General features: G+C 37.8%; 1 protein-coding gene across 2 annotated transcripts in view; it reads left to right on the top strand.

Moving 5' to 3' along the window:
* The window catches only part of astn1 (astrotactin 1), a 180,802-nt gene that overhangs the window by 79,680 nt on the left and 74,435 nt on the right, over positions 1 to 26,687 (top strand). For both annotated transcript variants that reach the window (XM_012961336.3, NM_001079054.1), the window contains 2 exon segments: positions 2,219 to 2,406; positions 24,972 to 25,368. In XM_012961336.3, the coding sequence (XP_012816790.1) occupies positions 2,219 to 2,406; positions 24,972 to 25,368 (585 nt within the window).

The raw sequence follows: 26,687 nt of genomic DNA, 5'->3' as shown, positions 1-26,687 counted from the left end.
ATGCGCATGCGCCAAAGTTAAAACTCCCATACGGAGCAGTGGGGAGAGGTCCCCATTGCTCCGTATGGGAGCAAAATTTTAAAAATTTGCGTGCGGCGGGGCGGCATGCCGCCCCTATGTTTATGCCGCCCTAGGCCCGGGCCTTTGTGGCCTCGCCACAAATCCGGGCCTGATCGGATATCATTTTCACATTCTTAGAAATGGGTAGCGTGGTCCCATGAGCACCAGAGTTTTGCACAAACAGTATCACTTCACAAACAGGCCCCTAATGAAATTACAACTGATTAGGATTAGGTAAAAACAGGCAAAATGTATTCACTAGTTTATCTGTCACTAGCTAGAGTATCCATCACTAGTTAGAGTATTAATTACTAGTTAGATTATCAAAGTTATAGTAATTTAATAAACTCAATCCCTTTCATTCTGTCCTACTGTATTCTCTCCGATGTGTTATATGTGCCATATTACACCTGTATTAATGCTGTCGAACAAAGTTGCATTATTGGCAATGAGAGGGGTTGTTCCTAGAATTTCCCCAATTGTGGTAAAAACACCATTTATGTCAATAAGTTAGCAATATAAAATTTAAATCAAAATTACTATGTTTTTGCACACAATACAGTGTTTTTTTTTAAAAAAAAATCCAATGTTTTCCCAGTAACTAGTTGCATCTGGGCACTTGCCATTGACAATTGCACTGACAATTTTCTAAGTCTGATTGGCATCATTTCTGGCATTTGGCATTTGTGCGACAAGTGTGCCCTATTCTTTCCGGGCAACTGTGCTGCGACAATTGATGCATGGCACAGAGGGAACCCTGAAGCTACCACCCAATTCAGAGGTGGCAGTAGCTCCAGTGTTCCCCTTCATCAAAAATTGTCTAAATTTAATCTGGAACAGGAGGCAGGAAGGACTGGACACAACTAAATGGAAATCCGTCTTTGACGCAAGTACCTTTAATGAATGGGATTTTTGGCTCAACTCACTGCAGGGAAATGTGTGGTTCTACAACTGCACTACGGTTATAAATGACACCTTATGTCTCCCATCAGCCTTAGATCTCAGATAGTCTTATGGCCACATCACTTTGGATGACCTAGAAATAACTTTAACCAAAAGTCAAAGAATAAACTATTCATCATAACTTCTAAATCATCCTCCTTCTCCCTTGTAGTCAATAAAGGCACAGTTTTCATGCAGTCTGCATGTTAAAATGAAACTGGTAAAATATTTCCATGTCTTTAATTTTTCTCAAACAGTGATTAAGAGTTGCATACTGTCTCTTCTTTACTCTTATTACTTACTGTATACTGGTCTCAGTACTTTTACTCTTCAGTCTATTCAAAATGGTTCAGCAATGACCGTCACTATCCTGAAATTGCTGTACCTACATTATTATTTGAAAGGCACCTGGTCTCCACATGGCAATACTGTATATCCCCTACAGCACCTTCAAGTACTCCAAGTACATGGTGCGAAACTCATGTTGCTTGGGGTCTTATTCACCTGTTTGCCACAAAACACGTTGCCAGGAAAAGATGGTTTCAAACAAGCAGGCTAGAACCAATATGCTGGTTAACAGGGCACTTATTAGCTGTCCCTTACACTCATGGGTTAGATTATGTATTTTTATGTATGCCCTCCCTTATTTTCAAAGTTTGGTGTACCCTCTTTATCAATAAATGAATGTATACAGTACAGATCCCTTATAAGGAAAGCCATTATCCAGAAAGTTCTGAATTATGGGAAGGACGTCTCCCATAGACTCCATTTTAATCATATAATTCAGATTTTTAAAAATGATTTCCTTTTCTCTGTAATAATAAACCAGTAGCTTGTACTTGATCCCAACTAAGGTGCAATAAATCCTTATTAGAGGCAAACAATCCTATTGGGTTTAATTAATGTTTAAATGATTTTTTGGTAGACCTAAGGTATCCAAATCATGAAAAGACCCCTTACCTGGAAAACCCCAGGTCCCCAGCATTCTGGATAATGGGTCCTATACCTTTACCTAATTGGTATGCCCAATATTTCAGCTTTACTGAAGTGCTACATTTAACATAAAGACTTATTCTAACAACATGCAGTGTTAAATGCTTGCATTATTAAGGTCTGTTGGATACCCACCATGTTAATCTTTTCATTGCTAATTAATACGCCTTGAATACAGGATAGATATAACAGCAATATTTTTACAATCTCTCCTATCATACAGAGATTGCAGGGAACACAGATGATATCCCACTTGTCCGCTGGAGGCAGCAGTGGCTTGAAAATGGCACCCTGCTCTTTCATATACACCACCAAGATGGATCTTCCAGTCTGCCAGGACAGGAAACTACAGAAGAACCTCAGGGAGAAGCTGCTGAAGAGGAGCTGAGGATACTGCACATTTCTGTAATGGTAAATCAATGGCTGTCAAGCTCATTTCAAGGTTTTGCACAAATAGAAAGCAATAAAGTCTGTATATCTGATGCATTTTAACTACACATGAAATTCACAATTGCATTTCCATAGGACAATTTTGCTCTTATAATGTTGAAGCGCCCCATACACCTAATTCCAACTGTTATTTTGTATCTCTATTATGTGCCTTGGGTTATTGTTTGAAAGTATGTAGAAAAGATTGAAGGACGAATGCATGCCCTAAAACGTTGTATATGAAATCTTTCAACCATGGTTTGACTAATATTAGTGGGATGCCAGCTTCGGGAGAAACAGTAAGTTTCAGAATACACTCAGGGTGAGAACAAAACTCCTACATTTTGTTGGTCTGGGGTTACAGAATATTTGAAACATTCTTAGCATTGTGGTATGAAGTAGAAAGAGAGGCTGCAAAGCTGTATAAGATTAGAAATATATTGCAAAAAAAAATGAAATGATACACAACGTATATCAACATACTGTATGTAGGGTTTCCACCTTTCCCCCTGCAGAAAGTCAGGCAGGGGATGACATGGGGTGGGGACAATAACATTATGGGGCAGGGTGGTTACATCATGGGGGGTGGGGCTATGATGTGCCAAAAGTCAATTGCCAATTACCATGTCATCTAGGAAAGTCCTGCCCTGTTTTTCTAATTTGGAAAACTGGGCAGGCAGTTCTGACCCGGACAGCCCTTTCAAAAACCAAGCTGTTTGGGTCAAAACCAGACAGGTGGCAACTCTCTGTTAGTGACAACTTTCCTAGGCAGCTGAGAGTTGACATACAGTCACAACTCACACCAAACTGTTTTGGGAGGGGGTGATAGGAATAAAATCAGCCAATACTTATGGCCACACTACTGAATGTTTCAGGAATAGTATTTTAGCTGTACAACCTTTATTTTGTTCCTATTAGAATTAATGGCCATACTCCCACCCTTAGTGATTTCTTCTACTCTGCCATTGAAAACATCTGTATGTTTGCTTGTTTTACAAACTCATTAAAGATATCATAATGCACCTTTTTCTTTGTTTACTAGCAAACCTCAAGACTAATGGTCATAATTTTGTCTTTGCATGGGAGTTATAATTTTGCCATAAAAATAGTTGTCCAGTGCTTTTACATTCCCTATCTGATCCCCCACACTCCTCTATGAGGGGGCGGCCATATCTGTGCAGCAGAAGTTCATTAGCATTAGAAGCTATAACTGACAGGCTGAAAAGGGACAGTCAGGTTGGCAAAACAGTCAGGTTTAGGGACTTCAAGTAACAATTCCTAAAAAAGCAGCCCTATCAGTGATAAAATGATCAACATGACCTACAGGTAACATTTTAAGTAGATTCATATTTGAAAGGTAGTTTTTTCATGTCAGAATCACTTTAAGTAAAATGGCAACCATCTGTCGCTACAGGTACAAGACATGTCTGAAATTACTTAAGTGCTAATTCTTGCCTATATCCTCAGTGACAGACAGTTTTCTATTTATATCCAATGGGCAGGTTTGGGGTTATAGGTGTTTCTAACCTTGACTGACATTAGCTCAACATTTACTATTTCAAGGTTAAAACTCTCTACATTTATCTGAGCATTAAGCTTGTATTACTTTTGCTTATCATTTTTTGCTGCTCTTTTACACTTTCTCTACTGCAGGGAAGGAGCATAAACTTGTTGTTCCTTTTCCCTAACTTTTGCCTTTGACTCTATGCTGCCAAATCTCCATCTACTGTTATTCTAATTTCACTTATATAGAGAACTATTCAGTGGTGTCTGGTAATTTTCCCTACGGTGTGAAATAGGCATTGGGCTCTTCTATCATCAAGAAATCCTCCCTTGATTCCACTTGTATCGCAAATTATTATTCTATATCTCTCCTGCCCTTTCCCTGCAAAATTCAGCCAATTCTGATCTCCATTCAATCACACTTATTGCTAAACAAGTGACACATAAATGCAAGGACAGAGGGCACTATCCACTACTCATGTTTGATATTTCTGCAGTTTTTGATACTGTCCACACACTACCACCCACTAGAAGACAACCCACAGACACCTGGTTTCCATGATGCTGGTTAAAACGTTTTCCCTCCTGTCTATGTATTTGTTTGTGGTGTGTTGTTTTATAACAGAGACTCTTCTGCTGTTAACATTAAAGTTTGCTTTGCAGGTTGGATCCTCCCTAAAGTCAGTGGGTGAGCTTTAGCCTATAGGATAAACCCATGTAAATGGGACAAGCCCATGTAAATGGGACTTTTCTAGGAGCCTTAAGGAATTTCTTCCCAGAATCCTGTTATGACTTAAAGTCAAGGTAAAAATAGATGAATACACTAGAGCAGGGGTAGGGAACCTATGGCTCGGGAACCAGATGTGGCTCTTTTGATGGCTGCATCTGGCTCACTGCCAAATCTTAAAAAAAACCAATCTATCGGCGGATAGAAGACGTGTTCTAAGCCTTAGAACACGTCTTCTATCCGCCGTGTGCAGGCCACGCCCTCCTCCGCATCCGGCATCCTTGGGACCCACCCTACCTTGCCCCTGTGCTCGGCAGATAGAAGACATGTTCTAAGCCGGATGCGGATGCGATGCAGAGGAGGGCGTGGCCTGTGCTCGGTGGATAGAAGACGTCTTCTATCCGCCGAGCACAGGCCAAGCCCTCCTCTGCATCGCATCTGCATCTGGCATCCTTGGGACCCACCCTACCTTGCCTCGCAGCATCCGTGGCCAAACATATTGTATGACTCTCATGGAATTACATTTTAAAATATGTGGTGTTTATGGCTCTAACAGTCAAAAAGGTTCCCGACCCCTGCACTAGAGTGGTCATTTATGACCTCTGAGTGCAGAGACCTGTGTCTGCCACAATGAAATGAAAATGAACTGCTTTTGACTAGCCCTACATGTACATGAGAGCTGAATTCTGCATTAGCCTTTAAAGGAGAAGGAAAGGTAAAAACTAAGTAAGCTTTATCAGAAAGGCCTATGTAAATACAGCCATAAGCACTCACAGAAACGCTGCACTAACAAAAGAAACACTGTGTTTCTTGTCTTCTTTTTGTGAACATGTTGTTCTTAATTCCTGTGCCAGAGTCTGAGCAGCTCTCTCCACGCCTGCTAAGAACTCCCTCCCCCCCTTAGGAATGTGTGCCCTGAGCCATTTAGCAAGAAGCTTCCTCATAGTCTTACAAACTGAGCATGTGCAGCAGTCTTGGTCTTGGTGCAGGAGCGAGGCATTATGGTACACAGCTCAGCTTTTTTTTCCTATGAGGCTTCTGATCATCTGAACAGGTGAAATATGGGGAGACTTAAGGGCACTATTGAGAGAACTGAAGTTGTGCCTGTAGGTTGAGATTAACTCTTTATTAGCCTTTCCTTCTCCTTTAAGTTACTGTAATTGTTAGGATAAAGGAGGGCTGCTGTAAGAGCTGAGTTATACTGCCTCCAAGATTTGGACAAGTTCATGTACCTTTAGGTGTCATTGAGGCACCAAGAGTAAATACACATATAATGATAGATCCCTTTAAATCTTTTAGTGGTTTGAATCTGAATGGTCTGTAAATTCACCAAAACTTAGATTATTGCAATATTATCATTATTATTTATTAAGCTATTACAGAGTAAGCTGGTTTAGCAAGGTTACAAAAGTTATGGAGGGGGTGAGGCAGAATGACTGTGTAACGGCCCTTTATTTGCCACAGTGTAGGATTTTGCAGCATAAGTCAAATATATTCCTATCAATGTATTCCATGCCACAACAGGTTTGTAACAGGAGCAGCTTCAGTTAATTAAGTGGATGGCTGTCCTCATCTATTTAAAACTTACCATATTATGTTAATGAAGTGTTTGTGAAAGCGTTCATGTTAATGAAGTGCTTCTCTGGTTGTCAGCCTACAATATTACTGCAATTTTATGATATCATTGTATGCATGCCATTGTTTATCTGTTTATAGTCCCGCTAGAATTTTTATTCACAGTAGGTGGGGTAGGAATACGTGTGCAGGTAGGATACCAAACACAAAATCTCCACACACGTAATTTGCAAAATGAAAATTTGGCAGGATAACATATTAATGTGTGTTGCCCAGGTAACAAAGCAAAGAAATTCCTTACATCTCTTTTCATATGGAAAACAAGGTTTTAGCTACTTAGATGATAATAATATTGTGGGGAAAGCAGCATTGTTCTTCTTCAGCCAATAGCACTTTACTTTGAATGGAATCTTGCTGAAATGGTAATGGCATTTCATGTGTCTTTTCAAACGCCAAGTACAAGAATATATTACTTGCAGCAGGATTCTAGGCCTGAACTGATGCAAAATGATAGAATTGTAAGAGAAAGGAAACTCATTTGACATATAAGAAGAAACAGGGAAATATTTGAAATGCAAGTTCAGAGTCAAAGGAGGGCACTTGAGAATATTGCCCCGACTGCAGTTCCAGCTATTAAGCTGATTGCCCACACTGGAATCACACTAATGGAGGAATTGTGTTGGGCAGAACCCTCTTTACCTCTTGGATCAGTTATTGGTTGTTTTGGCATATAATCTTGTATGTTTGTAGGAAAAGCAGATGATAAGGTATTGAGCATCACACTTTTAGAAAACGCCAACACATGACCAGGCATACGTGCTGTGATTCCAATGATTATTTTCCACTTTTCACACACCAGGGTACACACTGTATTCAGTAGCATTCCAAGAATACACACGTTTACATCACACATCCAGTAGAGTCTTCCACAGAGCAGTCCCCCAGCTAGGATAACTAACTCTTACTCAGCTTAGGCTAACTCTTACTCAGCTTAGGCTAACTCTTACTCAGCTTAGGCTAACTCTTACTCAGCTTAGGCTAACTCTTACTCTCCCTTCCATAACCCTTGGGACTTCATTCCTCACCTGTCCTCTCTGACTGTCTGGCACTCTCCTAGTGCATCTCTGCCCTTTCTCAGACAGGACATTTTAGTGACATTCCTTGGCGGTAGGCTCCTCAAATTCCCTAACTGGTCCTAAATTGCTCCTGCATTCCCTTGCTACAGATTATCTGTTTGACCTAGTCCAGCAGGCTCCTAGTTGCGGTTTTGATTTACCCGTACTACCAAAGTTTGCTACCTTGTGCAACCTAGTGCTCGCTGCACATCCACTAACCTTTCCTAACTACTCCTAACTTCCCCATGACAGGCTGGTCTGACTCACTTCTGCTGCCAGATTTAATTGCTGCCATGCCCTCTGGTCACGCCCCCAACTCCTCCCAGTGTTGCCCCTTTTACACTGTCCCATCTACCCCTGGTGGTCAGTTATGTGAATTACATGCTATCTATTCTACTTATACTAAAATTACACTGCTGCCATCTAGTGGCCAATCGTACATAACACAACCATTTCAACTTTTCCTTAAATACATTAGTAACATTTTCCACTTTTACACAGTTTCACATTCATAGCAATCATCTGGTCTGTCCCCTTACATGTTTAACAAACACACCATTTTATTGTACAGTGCTGCAGTATATGTTAGCTCTTTATAAATATGTCTTTATAATAATGATAACAACACTTTATATGTTAATTATTTATTTTAGTCTAGCCATGCCTTTTTACAACCTGATCTTCTCCACTCCCCACCCCCTTTTGGGTTGTCAGTCTCAGCCCATTTTGGCAGCTACTTGCATGGACTGTCCAATAAAGTAGGGATACAGGGAGTAGCACTGGGGGTGCAATTGTGCATCCTCAATGCATTGGACCTTTCTATAAGCTTTAATCGTTCCTCCTATTTGCAGGCTAGGGATGAGAAATATGTTCCTCCTATGAGAAGCTTACAAAATGCCCAATGTCTGCAATCACACCCGGAAGCTTGACACAGCTATGTTTTATTTAATCATGAAATGCTTTTATTTCAGTTTAAGTAGCATTTGGTGAATCATCTGGTATAATATGTCATGTGCCTAACATCCAGTGATGGATTAAGATCAGCTATGATCCCAGGCAGTACTGAAGATATAAGTAGCATACAGTAACAAACAAGCCCACTATCGGTGCACTTCCCATCCTACTATGTTAAAGGTAGGAGAGGGAAGGGGGGACTATGATACAGCAGACCCCAAGGTCTGGGCTACCTTATTTCCCAATCCCCCGTGACACTTATATGTAGTTACGCCACTGCAGGACATAGAAACCATGCCCTCTCACATCCTAACCCTGTTACTGCACTCCTGCAGTAGATTTGAATCATATATATGGGAATGGCCATTTGGCTGGCTGGCACTTATGGGGCTTTCATTTACCAACATATTTAACATGCCACCTTATTTCAATACCGCAAATTAAAATTTTACAAAAATGACTTTAATATGTTATAATGTAACATTTATGAAAAGCATAATTTTACAACCTACTTGATTAAAGCAAGTCATTTCTCTGAAGATTAAATGTAGTTGTTTTTATCCTTCATGTGTATTTTACAGGACATTTATAAAGCATTTTGTGTGTAAGTAAAGCACAACTGCCTAAAAATAGTGTCTGTTTTCAACGTAAAATGTACATTCCCATCTATTATATTCTCTCCACTAGGTCGGTTTTGTCCACCTGGAGGCCCAATATAGTGGATTTTTCATGGCCCTCAGGCTGCCCAGAGGCTTAACCAGATTTATTTTTATGACAGCATCATTTTTATATAGTTTAGCTTTGGAAAATGTTGGGCCAGTAATGAAAAATAGCTTGACTGCACTTAAGTTATTTCAATATAATTTTCAACAAAGAAGCTGTGCCTATATGTGTGTTACAATGTTATTTTTTAAACTGGCATCAAGATTGAATTTTGCCAACACATTTTTAAAATAAAATACAATTCTCACAAGTTGTACGTCCTGTTATGGGAACCCAGTGTGATTTTTACTTTACTATTTATATCTCTTTCTTACTTCACACTTTTTTTAACTAGTAGCCCACTGTACTGCCCCAGTTGCTTATATTGGAAGGATACCCTCATACCTGTGGGCAAATGCAGAGCTGTGTAGCAGGGGTGGTGGCTTTCATGTTTAGCCAGATCACATCTGGTCCTATGTTCCAAGGTGCAAATCTTTAGGGCAGTGGCACACGGGGAGATTAGTTGCCCTCAACAAATCTTCATTACCGCGGGCGACTAATCTCCCTGCAATGCCATCTCACTGGCAAGGTTGCTGTAGCCAAATTTGGCAGTTGCCAATCCTGCTGTACAGTTCCGCATTTGCCCAGCAAATACAGGCTTGGGATCTATTATTTGGAACCTTTATTTAAAAAGCTCAGCATTAAGGTTAAGGCTATCTCCTAAAAACTCCATTTTAATCAATTAACTATTTTTTTTTAAACTGATTTTCGTTCTCTCTGTAATAATTAAACAGTACCTTGTACTTGATCCCAAATATGATATAATTAATCATTACTTGAGGCAAAACAATCCTACTGGGGTTATCTAAAAAGGACTTTTTAGTAGACTAAGGGGCTGATTTACTAAGACACGATTTCGAATCCGAATTGGAAAAATTCCGATTGGAAACGAACATTTTGCGACTTTTTCGTATTTTTTGAGATTTTTTCGGCGTCTTTACGATTTTTGCGTAAAAACGCGAGTTTTTCGGCGTCTTTATGTTTTTTGCGTAAAAACGCGAGTTTTTCGGCGTCTTTACGAAAGTTGCGCAAAGTCGAGATTTTTTCGTAGCGGTAACACTTGCGCGCAAAGTCGCGCCTTTTTCGTAGCGTTAAAACTTGCGTGAAACGTCGCGCCTTTTAAGTTTTAACGCTACGAAAAAGGCGCGACTTTGCGCGCAAGTGTTAACGCTACGAAAAAATCGCGACTTTGCGCAACTTTCGTAAAGACGCCGAAAAACTCGCGTTTTTACGTAACTTTCGTAAAGACGCCGAAAAACTCACGTTTTTACGCAAAAATCGTAAAGACGCCGAAAAAAATCGCAAAATTACCGATCATTACGAAAAAAACGCAATCGGACGCATTCGGCCTGTTCGTGGGTTAGTAAATGTGCCCCTTAATGTATGGGGGTACAAATTATGGAAAGAACCTTTATCTGGAAAACCCCAAGTATTCTGGATAAAAGGTCCTATACCTGTACAGGGAAACCTGTCTGCTCTTTTTCTGTTTATTTCTTATTCGGGACATGGGCTTGCCTAGGCAGAAGCTTATTTATCTGTTAATGCAGAAAAGGTCTCTCTTATCTGCATTTTCCTGCCATAAATTTCTTTGGAAATTATCTGCTCCAAGGAATTGTTGCTTGTCTAGAGGGGAGTGATAAGAATGCCAAGCAACCTGGTTTCATTATTATTCCAGTAATGTCATTTTCTAAGGGATGTAGCCACAAATAGTTACTGTTAACAAATATTAATATTGAGAAATTATTTCTCACGAAATGCTGATACCACACACATTTTCTGACGTGACCACAATGGTTTTTGATGCAACCCCAATGGTTTTGCAGCAGCACAATGTTTTTGCAACTTTTTGCCCCACTCCAAATACCTTAACGTCAATGAGCGCTTGTCTTGTCAAATTTTTTGTCTCAATGAATGTTTGCAGCCGTTTCTTGAAAAAATTCCCCCATGGCAAAACGCAGAATTTTGCAGTGAATCCATGCCTGGCAAAAAAAATGGCTCATTACTAATCTCTTACGATACAGTTCTTTGATGTCTCCTAATGCCTGGTAGTGAGATAGGCTAAGTGATGATTTTTACTTTACTTTGCAAGTAATTTTTATGAAATCAGATAAAAAGAAATTGTTAAGCTTTACAGTTGTGTAAATGGTATTATATTCCATAATATCAATTTAAGAAACCATTTAACAATAATAGCAACATTCCATAAGAATTCTTCTTGTGCTATTTAACTGTTTGTTTCCTGAATCTGTACAGTTGGGCTCCTGCTGCATAGAGAAAAATGGTACCTGCACTATCTGTGTTATTATCTTTATTGTTGGATGGGCAGCAATTCCAGGAGGTGCAAATACAGATTTACAGAACATTTATCGATTCTGCGCCTGCAAATAAAAGATTTTTTGGCAGCAACAATATCATTTTGTAGTTGAGAGAGTAGAGAGTAGTAACACAATAAGTGGAGTATGAACACGTTTGTATTTTGTAATCTTGCCTTTGTACATATTTGCATTTCTTATAAAAGTTTAGTGATAACCTCTGGATAAAAGCTTTAGTAATGTTTTTGCTTGCAGCAGCACTTGGTGTATGTAATAAAACCTTTTACTGTGATAAAAAAAAAAGCATTATCCCACTCAGATCAGCGGGCGGCAGCAGAGGGAGATTTCAGGTGCAATTCAGCTTGCTTAAAGGAAAACTATACCCCAAAACAAAGTAGGTCTCTATAAAAATATATTGTATACACCAACTCATATGTAAAACCCTGCTTCATCTAAATAAACCATTTTCATAAAAATATACTTTTTTAGTAGTATGTGCTATTGGGTACTCCTAAATAGAAAATTGCCATTTTAATTATTAAGGGCCGTCTCCTGGGATCACAGGATTCACAGTGCATACAAACAAGCCAAGGCACACATACATGCTAGGCCACATCAGCCAATTAATGGACAGAGTTCTGCCTTTTGCTTCCACTCTTCTTCCTGTTACAGTTAGAGCTGCATTATTTCTAGTCATGTGATCTCTGAGGGAGCACACAGCCCATCACTAAATGGCGGCTCAAGGGAAAGGATGTAAAAGAACAATATTTACTGATATATATATATATATTCCAGTTTGGCGAGATTCTTTAATAGGTCACTTAACATAATTTACATAATAACATAAATTATCTCTTGGTTAAGTATTCATTCTGGGGGTATAGATTTCCTTTAAAGTGGTTGTTCACCTTTTAACTAACATTTAGGGACACATTTACTAATCCACGAATGTCCGAAAAGCGTCCGAATGCATTTTTTTCGTAATGATCGGTACTTTGCGACTTTTCCGCGAATTGTCGCGACTTTTTCGAGCTCTCAATACGAAAGTTGCGATAATTCGCGAAAGTCGTAATGGCTATGATAAAGTCGCGACAATTCACAAAATTTGTTATGGCTATGAAAAAGTTGCGACAATTCGCGCAAGTCGTACCGGTTACGAAAAAGTCGTGACAATTTACGGGAAAGTCGTAACGGCGATGAAAAAAAACGCAAAAAATACAAAAAAGTCGCAAGATTTTCGTTTTACAATCCGAATTTTTCTCATTCGGATTCGGATTCGTGGATTAGTAAATCAGCCCCTTAGTATGATGTAGTAAATAAAATTCTCAGACAATTAGCAATTGGCAATTAGCAATTTTATTATTTATGGTTTTTCAATTATTTCGCTTTGTTCAGGAGTTTGGAATATCAGCAAATATAAGGTTGCTATGGCCTAAATAACCTTAGCAACCAGAACTTGGTTTAAATGAAAGACTGGAATATGAATAGGACAGGGTCTGAGCAGAAAGATAAGTAATAAAGATTTACAGTAACAATTACATTTCTAGAGTCACAGAGCAATATGTTTTTGGCTGCCGGGGTCAGTGACCCCCATTTCAAAACTGGAAAAAGTCAAAAGAAAGTAAATAGTTAAAAACTATAAAAAAAAAAACAAAAAAATGAAAACCAATTAAAAAGTTGCTTAGAATTGACCTTTCTACAACATGTTCACTTTAAGTTAAATTTCAGAATGTTGAAGAAAACCTTGTTCTTAGGAACTGTTTGTTCTTTAATTATTTGCCTTTCTCTTTCTCTGTTGACAGGTTACAAATAGGCAGCTCTGACCCAACTATTTTGATTTTAACTATATCTCCAGCTTAGTATCTTTGAGAGAGCTCGCTTCTCTGCAATTTTGAGTCATTGTTCCACGTAGCAAAAAAATATAAGCAATGTTATTGTTAGTTATCACTTCTTCTTCTGTTCAGGCCCTTTACAATTGATCTTCTGATCACTCATCCAAGGTACAGCTTTGTTGCTAGGGTACATTGTGCCCTAGAAACCAAATAGCAGTTGCAATTCCAAACTAGAGAACTGCTAACCAAAAAATCTATAATAAACCATAAGAAATGATGACCATTTGTTAACTGTCGTAAATTATCCATTTTTACATTATACTAAAAGGTATATGGTTAAGATTTTTATGGTGTAATTTTTATTTCTAAATGACAGTTTACATAGCGAATGATTCACTCTACCATTTAAAATGTTATTCTTGAACCAACAAATTTATTTTTTTAGCTGTGATATTGGTGTGTAGGCAGCCATCTCAGTCCATTGTGCCCGAGTCTGAGCTTTCAGAAGGAGCCACGCTACACATTAGAACTGCTTTCAGACACACTATTGTTTCTCCTACTCCCATGTAACTGGAGGAGTCCCAAGCTGGCCAGCGTTATCCTGAATCCCCTGCCACTCTCAGCAACTTTGAGTCCAAGGGGACTCACGTGGTTTGGAAACCTCTGATGTACCATCTGGGCACATATGTTTAAAAACAACTGATACCAGTGCAGCTGACAGGCTAAAAATCCATATAAACCAGACCTTATCTACTTTCAAGTTTACAAAGAATGTATGTCTCTTGTAAACTACAATTATATTCCAGTACCTGCTAGGGAAATCTATTCTCTTTCCTTTAATGAGAAAAAAAGTAAATAGACCAAGCCTCAGTCAATAGTCTGAGCTGTAAAAATGAGATAGTTCTAATCTGTTTCCCCTATTGTTTGACCTCAAAAGGACACAGAGCAGAATTGATGGAAGGAGAAATATAAATAGGATAACCCCTCATATTGCAGTTATCTAGTTTTGCCACATCCCTGCACACTGTTGTTTGTCCATCCCACAGGAATTGCTAATAAAGAAGGACAAAATAACATGGTATGTTTCCTTTCATGCCTTTTAAATCTAAATGGGCTTTCTAAATGCCTTTTAAATCTAAATTGGCCTAGATTGTGATATTTCCACAGTCATATTCATCAGGTTTTAGAAAACTGCAAATATTAACTTGTATAGTAAAGTGGGTCAAAAGAATGATATCACCAAAGTTAGAGTTTCCAGCAGTAAAGTGCCCCATTAAAAAGGCCCACCAATGTGGTTTAGTTGGCAACCCCACTAGTTATAGTGATAGGCGCCTCATTAATTCAAGCAGTGAATATTTATAATATATGATATTTAACCACACCAACACAAGCAGTTAGGGAGTTGAGCATCCAATGCCCTTGACAAGGAGTGTCAAACAAGTACCTTAAACACAGACTGCCTGGAGTTTGCTTCACAATTCCTACTGTATTAATCAAACTAATGTCACTTATTTACATCAAATCTATTTCTCAATTGGCACTCAGCTTGTATGACTTATTTTTATTGTCCGTCCTGTACATCTCTGTTTATATGAGTATGACTTGGGGTGGCAAAATGATGGCAGCTGGCCTCTGGGCTGATGGAATTTAAATCATATTGGCAGCATAAAATGTGAACTGTCTGCAGGAGTTAGGGCTGTAAAGCTTTTCGGTGCAGCAGAGCTTGTTAGAATTAGAACTGTCAATCAATATAATGGAAATGAGAGGACTGCTAATAACCAGATAACTGGGACAATTAAATTCATTTTCTGTCTATCCCACAAGTAAAAGTGCTGTCAGCCTGCCCGTTTTCTCAACCTGGCTTTTCAAGCCTGCAATGTGTTTACCTAAAGCCATGGCAGAGTTTACTATGATTGGAAGAAGGCACTAATAGAATTAATAATATTCAGTAATCTCCAAGCAGTGAAGTGTTTGATGGATGCAGGCCCTGAAGACTCTCTTGCATGCAATAAATTGGGACACAACATATTGTCATTTATAAAACAGGTCATAGCCTAAGGGTTTCTAAGTGACTTCTTGAATTTCTTATGAAGCTGGTACATCCCCTTGTCATTTACTTACGGGGCTATCTCAGTGGATATTTATTTCCTGGATAATTAATTTTGATAACAAGCTGTCTAAATTTCCCTCTCCTCATTCAGTTTCCCTTACGATTTATCTCAGTCCCAGCTCACATCTTAGTATATTATGTGAATAATTGTAGTAATATGATCAACTGTCAACTTGTTCCCAGATCTTGCATGAATCAATTGAGCTCAGTTTGTTTCTCAGACCATGGCTTTGTTAAGTAAACCTTTGTTTGTTTAGAAACACATTATGTTGCATTTTCCCAGTGCCCTCTCCACAACACAATATAGAATATGTTTTGAAGCAGGCAAATAAAAGAAATATTGTTTCATGTTATTTCCCTATATTATATACCCCCTGTTGTGAGATTATCACCATTGTACGTTTTGTCAAGATTCTGCAAACAGACTGAAAACACAATACATTTCCCTTACTTTATTTACTTTGCTCAGTTCCCTAATGTCCAAAAGTATTGCTAACCCACAAGCCTCAGGCTGAATAAAAGGAATTGAAAGTGCTTCCAGTTTAATAGAAGCATTCTGCAAAGAAGCTGGCAATTCAGAGTTTTCAGATCCCAGGATTATTGCCATCTAACCTCTTGTAAAATACAAACCTCTGTGTGAGAGTTCTGTTTGGTCCTACAGTAATCTAGTTTACAGTTATGTAAATAGTACAAACAGGACTGTCTGAGTAGTAACATAAAGGACACACAGGTTGCTCAAGAGTGGATCAGAGAGGCCATAACATCATCAAGCAGTAACTGATGAATTTTGACATCTCAAAACATACCTGTATATATTAATTTCTAAACTATGTTTTTTAGAACTTGCAATAAACGTATATAAGCTTGTGACCATGCTATGTAGTAACACCGACAAAGTTTATCCTGGCCCAATAAACCATAACAACCAACCAGAAAATGAACAGGTATAGGATTTATTAATGTTTGGCACCTGGGCTTTTCCAGATAAGGGATCTTTCTATAGTTTGGATCATCAAACCTTAAGTCTGCTAAAATCATTTAAATAACCCAAATAGGATTGTTTTACCACTAATACAGATTCATGCAGCTTAGTGAAGCTACTGTTTTATAATGTTTTATATGTTTTTTTTTTTATAATGGACTTTATGAGAGATGACAATGCCATAATTCTGAGCTTTTTGGATAACAGGTTTCTGGATAAGGTATTTCATACCTGAATTGCCATTCTGTAACTACAGGAGAAATGCAGACCACATATGGACCAAGTCAGCTAACCCAGATAACCCCCAGATAACTACCTACATTGATTTAAGGGAAGATAGCCATAATATAAACAATTTAAATGGACTTCCCAAAGTTTGCTGTGGAGAACCATTTGTTTATCATAACAGCAGGGCTACAATTCTGTTTCTGCAATAGCTTTTTCACTGACAAAACAGCTTTATGCATTCATTTATATATAACTTATGAAAATATCTAAATATATAAAATGAACTTTAGTATATAGACAAATGATCAGTACAAACAAAAGTGATTTTAGAAGTTGCCCGCAAAATAATGAAGTAAATGAGATTTAAAGGTTGTGAGCATCCAGCATCCTTTCTGTTACTTATTTACTGAGTTCTTGGGGGGAAAGCAGTTGGTTTAGCCTAGAGGGGATTTTTTTGTGAGACAAGATTATGGACAGCTTAGAGAACATTCCTGATACAAAGGGGCTGATTTACTAACCCACGAATCCGACCCGAATTGGAAAAGTTCCGACTTGAAAACGAACATTTTGCGACTTTTTCGTATGTTTTGCGATTTTTTCGGATTCTTTACGAATTTTTCGTTACCAATACGATTTTTGCGTAAAAACGCGAGTTTTTCGTATCCTTTGCGAAAGTTGCGTAAAAAGTTGCGCATTTTTCGTAGCGTTAAAACTTACGCGAAAAGTTGCGCATTTTTCGTAGCGTTAAAACTTAAAAGGTGCAAAGTTTCGCGTAAGTTTTAACGCTACGAAAAAAGCGCAACTTTTTGCGCAAGTTTTAACACTACGAAAAATCGCCAGATTATACGCAACTTTCGTAATGGCTACGAAAAACTCGCGTTTTTACGCAAAAATCGTATTGGTAACGAAAAATTCGTAAAGAATCCGAAAAAATCGCAAAACATACGAAAAAATCGCAAAATACCGATCATTACGAAAAAAACGCAATCGGACTCATTTCGACCCGTTCGTGGGTAAGTAAATCAGCCCCAAAGTATGTATATTGATGATGAAGATTCTTATTTCAAAACTTTATTAACTTTTTTGGGTACAAATAAATATCTATGCATACATGTATTTCAATTTTAGGGTAATTTAAAAAAGCTTCAGACGCAAGGGGAAATATAGATCAGGGCTAGCGGCTTTGGAAAAAAACAAACAGAACCTAGTAAAATATCGTTGACATTCAGTACACATGATTCAGCGTGTGTCCAGAGTTATATAAAGTCTATGTACAGATTTTTCTGTGTTTCTTAAATGCTTTTAAGGGGCCTCAGTGAAACGCGTCAGATATTAAGTCACTTCATGTTGCAGCTTTGAGTGGACACACAGGTAGAATTCACAAGAGAAGGATATGCTGGCAGAACCCACCTGCTTTTATAACTTAGAAAAATGTAACACTCTGGAGTTGGTACTGATATGCCATTTTGATGTCTGGAATCTTATAAAATTCTAATCCCACTAGAGAGTGGGAAATCTATATGCCGAGTTTAGTTTTTAAAGAAAGCACTATTTCACTTTGTAAAATTAACTACAACACTTAAATGACACAGAAAAATTTGTGCAAAAACTTTCTATGGCTCTGGACACACACTGAATCATGGTGTAACGCCCTGGTATTTGTACTGAATGTTAACAATATTGTGCTAGGTTCTGCTATTGGCTTGTTTTTTCCATAGTCTGTGGCACTGATCTATATTTTATCTTGATTTGGTGATCCAGTGGAGGAACTGCAAAAAAGATCAGCAAAATCAAAATTCTGAGGGTTTAATTTCTCTTTAATTTCGCAAATTGTATTTTGTTTTGAGATGTTAACTTTATCATTAAAAGAGAAGGAAAGGTAAAAACTAAGTAAGCTTTATCAGAAGGTCTATGTAAATACAGCCATAAGCACTCACAGAAACGCTGCACTGAGTTCTCTTTCAAAAGAAACACAGGATTGCTTGTCTCTTTGCTTTCCTGTGCCAGAGTCTGCACAGCTCTCTTCTCTCTCCCCTCTCCTGCTCCCCCCCTCAATAATGCTAAGAACTCTTTTTTTTTCCTATGAGGCTTCTGATCATCTGAACAGGTGAAATATGAGGAGACTTAAGGGCACTATTGAGACAACTGAAGGTATGCCTGCAGCTTGAGATTAACTCTTTTTTAGCCTTTCCTTCTCCTTTAAAGGGCAGTATACCTATTTGTTCAACATGAGTGCAGCTTGTACAGGGTTGTACAGAACATCATTTTTGCTTATTGTTTTAATCACAAAAAAACTATGTTTTTTGTTATTTCTTGTGATCAACAGGGCAACCAGGGAAATTGTAACTACTGCGTGTCTGGTCCTTGCAAGGTTGATCATTAGATTGCCATGACACAGATAATCCTCCTGCATAATGGACTGGTAACAAAACAATCATGATTAAAACAATAGGCAAAAAGTATGTTCAGCACAAAACCTTATTATTGAACTTATGTTGAAAATGGGTACACTGCCTATAGGGTGTGCAAAACCACTTATTTACCCATAACTAGCATCTGGGGAAAAAAATCTGGTGCAAGGCTGTGCTGGTGGATGCAACACAGATCTGTACATCCATTTGTAAATAATGGACTTCTATGAACAATAACTCCACATCCTAAATACATTATACAGCGAGAGACAGAGGGTAGTGGCATCCAAAATACATTAAATACAGTGAGGGGCATACGTAGTGGCACCCAAAATACATTAAATATTGTGAGAAGCTGTGGGAACTTTAGCCCCAAATACATTAAATACAATGAAAGACAATAATTTCTGATACCATACACCTCCTTACCCTTCAAAAAGCTGGAGAAGGCTTCCTTAAAGCTGGAGAGGATTTCCACAGAAGGAGTTCATAAATCGTTTGCACTGCTAAATGTTCTCACATGACCCACCATAGTACACCACTCATGCCCCCCATGGTACAATGCACTGAGATGGCTGCCTACACACCAATATTACAATTAAAAAAATACATTTGTTGATTCAAGAATACAATTTTATATGGTAGAGTGAATATATTTTTATCTAAACAGTGTAATAAAAATAAAAAAGTATACCATAAAATCATGACAGAATCTTTTTTTTAAAGGACTGACTTGCCAGTATATCCTTTTTTAAAAATGTCAGTTGACTATCTCCCCAGTGCACCAAATGGCTGACAGGATTCCTGATTCTGACCGATTGCTTCAGGGGATGCCCAAAGAGCAATGGTCTTTTTTTAGACACTTTACTCCACAATTTCCAGTCTTGAGGAACAGTACATAACAAAGCACTCCCAAAGCATTCTTTCATATTGCCTTAATTAAATGCAATGGGAATTTTCTTAAATGACAAGAAGCTTTTCCCCACTTGACGAAATAGTATCAAAATAGCGACTCAGTTGCTAGTGATTTTTTTGCTGGCAAACTGTTCCCAGGAACAAAAAAGGTACATACATTAAGGTAGGGGCACATGAAGCAAATCATGCTCAGGTGTAGGAAAGCAAATCCTCAGTCATGCACTTCTTCCTGTAGCTCCATCAACAAAGTGTCAGTCTGTGTGAAGCTACATGAGGGGAATATCAGAGCAAAAACATTTGTATTTCCGCTCCAATAGCTGCATGGCATAGTTTTATTTTAAGTTTGTCCTCAGCTTCTTCTATATCTCCAGCCCTGGAAATACGGTAATTCAATGATAGTCTACTGTGATATGAAGAAGCCAACCAGATCTCCCACTTTGTTTGGGACTGACAGTCTACCTTCTGTATTGTTGCCTTTAAAGGAGAATGCAAGTCAAAATTTAAAAAGCATACTGCCCAATAGTCCTCCTATTGTTTAGTAAAAACGCCACACTTTTGGCTCACCTAATCAAATATTTACTCAGTCACACTTACTTCACATTTTCTAGAACAGGCAGCCATCTCTAAAAAGGTATTCTCCCTTCCTTTCCCTCCTTGCTTCATACTGCACATATGTTTCATTCCCTCCCCCCCCCCTGCCAGATCCGCTTCTGATTGGCTGGTGGGCATGTGTAGCTCAGAACAGGAGACAGGATCAAGTTACACACATGCTCAGAGAATAGGAAACAGGAAGGACAGAGAGATTTCAGTGATGTCACTGTAGCCTTCACACTGCTGTAGGCTGCCAGCACCATATCTCAGAGAAGCAAGCAGGGATCTGGGAATTTAGATATGCAGTAAGTACTTAAAAAGAATGCCTTTAGACTTACTTTTAATTTATATTAACCTTTCATTGTCCTTTAACACTGGTATTTTGATCTATCATGCACTGATTTTTGATCCATTATGGGCTTATGTGTTTAGCACACCAGAATTTATTGTTAACAACAGACAATCCAGGAAGATAATAGCTTTGGCACCTGAATGGGATTATCAGCCAGCCTCCATAGTGGTTTATTAAGTGAGCAGATATTCACAGATTGATCAATCAGAAATCCTTAAAGCTGTCCTTTGTTGGTTATTTGTGTAAATGTAAAAGTAATGCAAATCACTTAACTTCAGTTAAAAGAAATATAAGGGCACATAGAATAACAGATAATGTTCTCCCTCCTCTAGTGTCAAATTGAAAAAATTATAGTCCAATCACAGCCATATAAATTCCAATCAAAGCCAAAAAATCTGACCCAGTAACATTAGGAACTACTATGAAAACAAAAGCAGGCAAAAGATCACATCTCTGGTTCAATCTTATTATAGAAACATTACTTTGCATAGAAGCACCATGCTCAACACTCATTCAGGATACTTGCGTCTCTTAGATTTTCAGGTTTCACAAAATCAGTTTTACTCTATTACAGATTTAAATAGAGCTGTGCTCTTTAATTCAGCAGAGTCTATGCACTGACACGCCAATGGTGTGTTTGGCAAAACTGACTGGCTCAATCTGCATTTTCTAAAATTTTACAGACACTTTGACAACAAATAAAAGCTCATGCAGATGGATAAAAAGCACACTAAAACGTGATGTAAATACCAGTTTGAACATGCTAATGGAGCAATTAATAATGCTACGGTTGCTAAGGGTTACTAGAACTGGTATACACTTTGCACCTGTTATTAGAATCCTCCATAATAAGGGAGGCACTGCACACTGAATATTCTCTTAATTCACATTGTGTGCTGCCACTGGAGCTAAGGATACCCATGGGGAAGTGGCATTGTGAACTATCACACTGATTATTTCATTCTCATTTCATCAAACCCTCTTCTTTATTTGAATGGAGCAAGTTCAATGTTGTCTTTTATGCACAATCATAATTATATATAATTTGATTCAATTTATTGCACTGAAGTATATTATTATGCTTATACTTTATAAACTGGACATATATAAAAAAAGAACTGTCTTTTTCTTGCTTTATTCCCTCTTTTATTCTTCTGTAAATGTTAGCAGAAAACGGACACAGCTTGTTCCATATAGCTGTCATTAATTATGTGAAATGGGTGGGTTAAATCCTGCCACGCTCATTGCTGTTAACATTTTTACCTATAAACTTCAATGGAAATTTACCTCCAGTACCCAAAATGCCCAGATAAATGTACAAGTCATGTTTGAGCTAACTGAGCAATGTTTTTTTGCATGAATGATGCAACAGCAGCATTGGGAGTAAGAACTATAAACTCACTAATTTGTTGCTTGAGTTTACATATTGTAAATCAAATCATATCTGTGCCAGTAGAATGGCAAAGGACTTGTGCGTGAAGTCACCAGCAAAGAGTTATTTTGGTTTAGAAAGGGAAAGGAGTATTTTTTTCATCCCCAAAACATTCCAACTTGTGTGTCTGTCACAATCATTGTTGTTTCTGTTACACGGTAGCAGTTTAATGCACAGTAATTCAACAGTATTAATTATTTATAAATTGTTTCATTATTCTATTTTTAAGTGTGATTTGTTGATATTGATTCCTTGCTGCCATATGGATAGTCAAGAATGACATGTCTTCTGTTTGGGTCTTCCAGACCCTCAGTGGCATGTGTGTGATTACTGTGATCAAATCTTTACATCTTCTAGTTGAATGTCATCTTCCTCTGTTTCCTTTAATTTTCCGCTTATTAAAAGTTGTCTTTTAATATCCACAATAGACAGCATCAAACTGGCAATTTGGTCTAAAAGTGGAAGTTCAGACTTGATTTTGGCAAAGATTGGTTTGTTGCTTCCCCTGCCATTCATGGTGTTCTTATAAGTCTTTGCCACAGTTGATATCCTGTAGTATAATTAAGAAATGACCAGCATAGGCTATGCAAGAATAAATATTACAATAAGTATACAATACAGTTACATACACAACACTGAGAAATGAGGAATTTAGGCAATAGGCATGTGTAACTTGGCATAAAGTGGCAAATAGAATACACGGTGTTAACAGAAAAAATATGGCAGTACAAACAGTTTTCCCCCCAGTGTGAATATTTCTTTCTTTAACTGATAGTTAATATATTTATTGCAAACAGAGGAAGGCAGATATATCAGTACTTGAATTTCTGAATATTTATAGTATTCTTCAAATAAATAAAAAAAAAACATAGACTCATATTTTTAATGGCCACTTAATTATGAAAAAAACTTGGAACTCAAAAGCTCCATTGCCTATCCTATAAATGTGAAAAAAAAAACAACACGAACATAGTAAAAACACATTTTCAATGAGCCTGCCTAATTTCAAATTATTTTTTAAAAAACTTGAATTGAAAATGGTTTTCACTTTGATAATACAACTCCCATTGACTGCCACATGAACTCTCCAGCTGTTAGAATTTTTGTATGCAAGGTTTTAAATTTTTTTGCTTAAAAAAAAATCTCCAAAATTAAAGTTTCAGAAATGTCAATTTCAATTCATGATTTTTGCCACAAGATAACTTAAATTTTCAAAAAAAAGGCACATTCAAACCTTGATGTATCTGCCCCATAGTGACTCAACTCCAACAAAAGCCGATTGTTTGCTCCACTGCACAGCGTATGTAATAAAATAGCTTTCTGACAAAGCAGTTAATGAGCACCTTTAAGCAGGTCTTTAAAATACCCTATTTGCAATTAAAACTCACAATGTAATAACCAGCTAATTAGGAATATTACATTGCAAATGCTAATTGTTGTTCTTGTTTATGGACTTTGTTTTCCCATTAATGAATTTCATCACATTTCCCAATTAGCTTCTAAGCGAGGGATTTTTCAGCACCTTGATCTGTGGACAGCTCCTCAGTTATAATGAACTGTTGATGTCCGCGCAAGTCGGTTTATTTCCTAAATAACAACCACATGGATTTCTTTTATGAATACCATTAGTGCAGCTATAACATCTTAGACCATGCTTTAAAATCATAGCATTGACTTTACATTGGTAAAATAACAACAGCTAAATATTAGCCATTTAAAGATCAATGTGCTCTTTTTAATTCAATTTCTCCCATTCCCGTATGTTTGATGCTTAGGGATAATAATTATGTAGTAGAATTAGGTGGCTTGCCAGAAAGTTTTAGGTTTAGTGCATCATAATTCACTTATTTACAGTTTACAATGTATGAATGGCTTCCACAAAATGATGTAATACGCAGTTCATTGATATTTTATCCATGTGTATGGTAAATAAACACTGTTTATAAACAGAAATAATCTGGCAGACTGTGCTTTTCAATGCCTGAGAACATCTTCTCTGCAGTCGCGACTTTTTCGTAACCGTTACAACTTGCGCGAATTGTCGTGACTTTTTCATAGCCATTATGACTTTCGTGAATTGTCGGGACTTTTCCATAGCCATTATGACTTTCGTGAATTGTCGCGACTTTTTCATAGCCATTATGACTTTTGTGAATTGTCGCGACTTTTTCATATCCATTACGACTTTCGCGAATTGTCGCGACTTTTTCGTATTGAGCGCTCGAAAAATTTGCGACAATTCGCGAAAAAGTCACAAAATACCGATCATTACGGAAAAAATGCATTCAGACGCTTTTTGGCCGTTCGTGGATTAGTAAATGTGCCCCCTAGGGTGTGCTGTTTTTGTGCTGATTCTCTCATATTGGAGAGCAACTGTCACATCACCTAATAGATAAGCAAATGTTATTGTCTATGTAAAAGTTTCTTCTCTGAACAAAACATACATTTTTTTCCAAAAACCATTACAAGAGAGATAATCATTTAGCAGCAGGTAATAATTAAGAATGTAATTGAGGTTATTACCACTGCATTCATTTTCTTTTTATTTCGAGTTTTAAAATGGAATATTTCTTGACAAAATATTGAAATTTCAAATGCTCTCTATTCTTTCTTTGGTGTATAATTTAGGAATAATACATCCAAATGGGTTCATTTTGTCAGCCTCATTCTAATTTTGCTTATTGCCGTTGCCATTGTGAACTGTGAATGCTCATCTCATACTACATATTTTTGAATTCTTCCTTAGGGGGGAATGATTGCTCTCCTTCTCTGCATTTTGTGTTTACTGCTGATCTTGTATACACGGCGTCGCTGGTGCAAGAGAAGGCGTGCTCCACAACCACAGAAAAGTGCAAGTGCTGAAGCTGCCAATGAGATCCACTACATCCCTTCTGTACTCATTGGAGGTGGCCATGGAAGAGAAAGCCTACGCAATGCCCGTGGACAATCCACTCACCCTGGTGGAACACTAAGTATCCGTGAAACACCAATCCTGGATGGATATGAATATGATGTCACTGAACTGCGTCATCACCTTCAGCGGGAATGTATGAATGGAGGTGAAGACTTTAGCAGCCAGGTTTCACGCACACTGGATTCCCTTCATGGATGCAATGAAAAAAATACCATGGATCTCACACCAGGTATGTATTCGGCTTCATACATAAGTAAATAGAGGAACTGTAGACAATCAGTGGCTGGTCACAGTAATACAGATGTCACAATTATGTTGGCAGGCACTTCTAAATGGAAATAGTATTGAGAAGAAAGCATGCTATTTGGGATTTGAAACTTCTGTGATAATAGGATTCTCTAAAACTAGAGAGCTCATATTATAATGATTATTACCTTTTATTAAGCTTTGTCAACGTGGCTGTTTCAAAACAAGCTTTAACTATAAAATCATTGTCTGATTATCCTGACCAAATGATAAGTGCATTCATTTAAGACACAGTTTCTGAAGTTCACAGAGTGCTTTCGCATATGGCTGTTTTGCGTACGTTTTCCCATAAACAGTTAAATTTTGCAGTACCGAGCCCATCTTTCCTTTTTTGCAAATCACTGTGAAATGCGCAATTTACATAACAATTTGCAAATTGCTCGCAAATAAGATTAAGGCTTGTATGAGCATAGCCACTATGCATCTTTATTGTGCGCAAAAATAGTGCCAATTTTCACTTTGCGAATATAAATTTGCGAAATCTGTTTAGCAATATTTTTTATGCCACCAAAATTGTGGCGTAATTCAGACGCAGAGCTTAAGGACGTTCTCACTGCACCAGTTTTGTCCAACTTTATAAATATAAACTCAGCAGGGCAAATATGTTCACTGTGCAAATAATTCTGTGCTGTGTGAATAAATAAATTATAAATGAGCCCCTATGACAGTCCTTAAAGGGGTTGTTTACTTTTGAGTTATCTTTTGGTGTGATGTAGGGAGCAATATTCTGAGACAATTTGCAATTGGTCTTCATTTTGTATTACTTACAGTTTTTTAAATGATTTCAATATTTGTTCAGCTGCTCTCCAGTTTAGAGTTTCAGAAGTTTTCTGGTTGCTAGGGTCCACAATACTTTAGCAACCAGGGCGTAGTTTGAATGAGAGACTGGTATATGAATAGGAGAGGGCCTGAACAGAAAAGTAAGTTATAGAAAGCAACAATAACAATAAAATTGTAGCCTCACAGTACAATAGTACAAAAGTGAAAATAGTTAGAAAAATAAGGAATACAATTAAAAATGATGAAAAAAAAAAATAATTAAGACCAATTGAAAAGTTGCTAGGAATAGGGCATTCTATAACATAGTAAAAGTTAATATAACTCACTCTTATTTTGGGAACACGAACAAGTTCCTTAAGCAGAGGTCATTACATGGTCTGCATTGTCTGATAGCTGGCGAGGCCACAAAGGCCCGGGCCTAGGGCAGCACAAATGTAGGGGCGGCATGCCGCTCGCCACAAC

The sequence above is a fragment of the Xenopus tropicalis genome, chromosome 4 (genome assembly GCF_000004195.4).
Source record: "Xenopus tropicalis strain Nigerian chromosome 4, UCB_Xtro_10.0, whole genome shotgun sequence".
In the NCBI taxonomy this organism is placed as follows: Eukaryota; Metazoa; Chordata; class Amphibia; order Anura; family Pipidae; genus Xenopus; species Xenopus tropicalis.
This window is presented reverse-complemented; position numbering and strand designations above follow the sequence as displayed.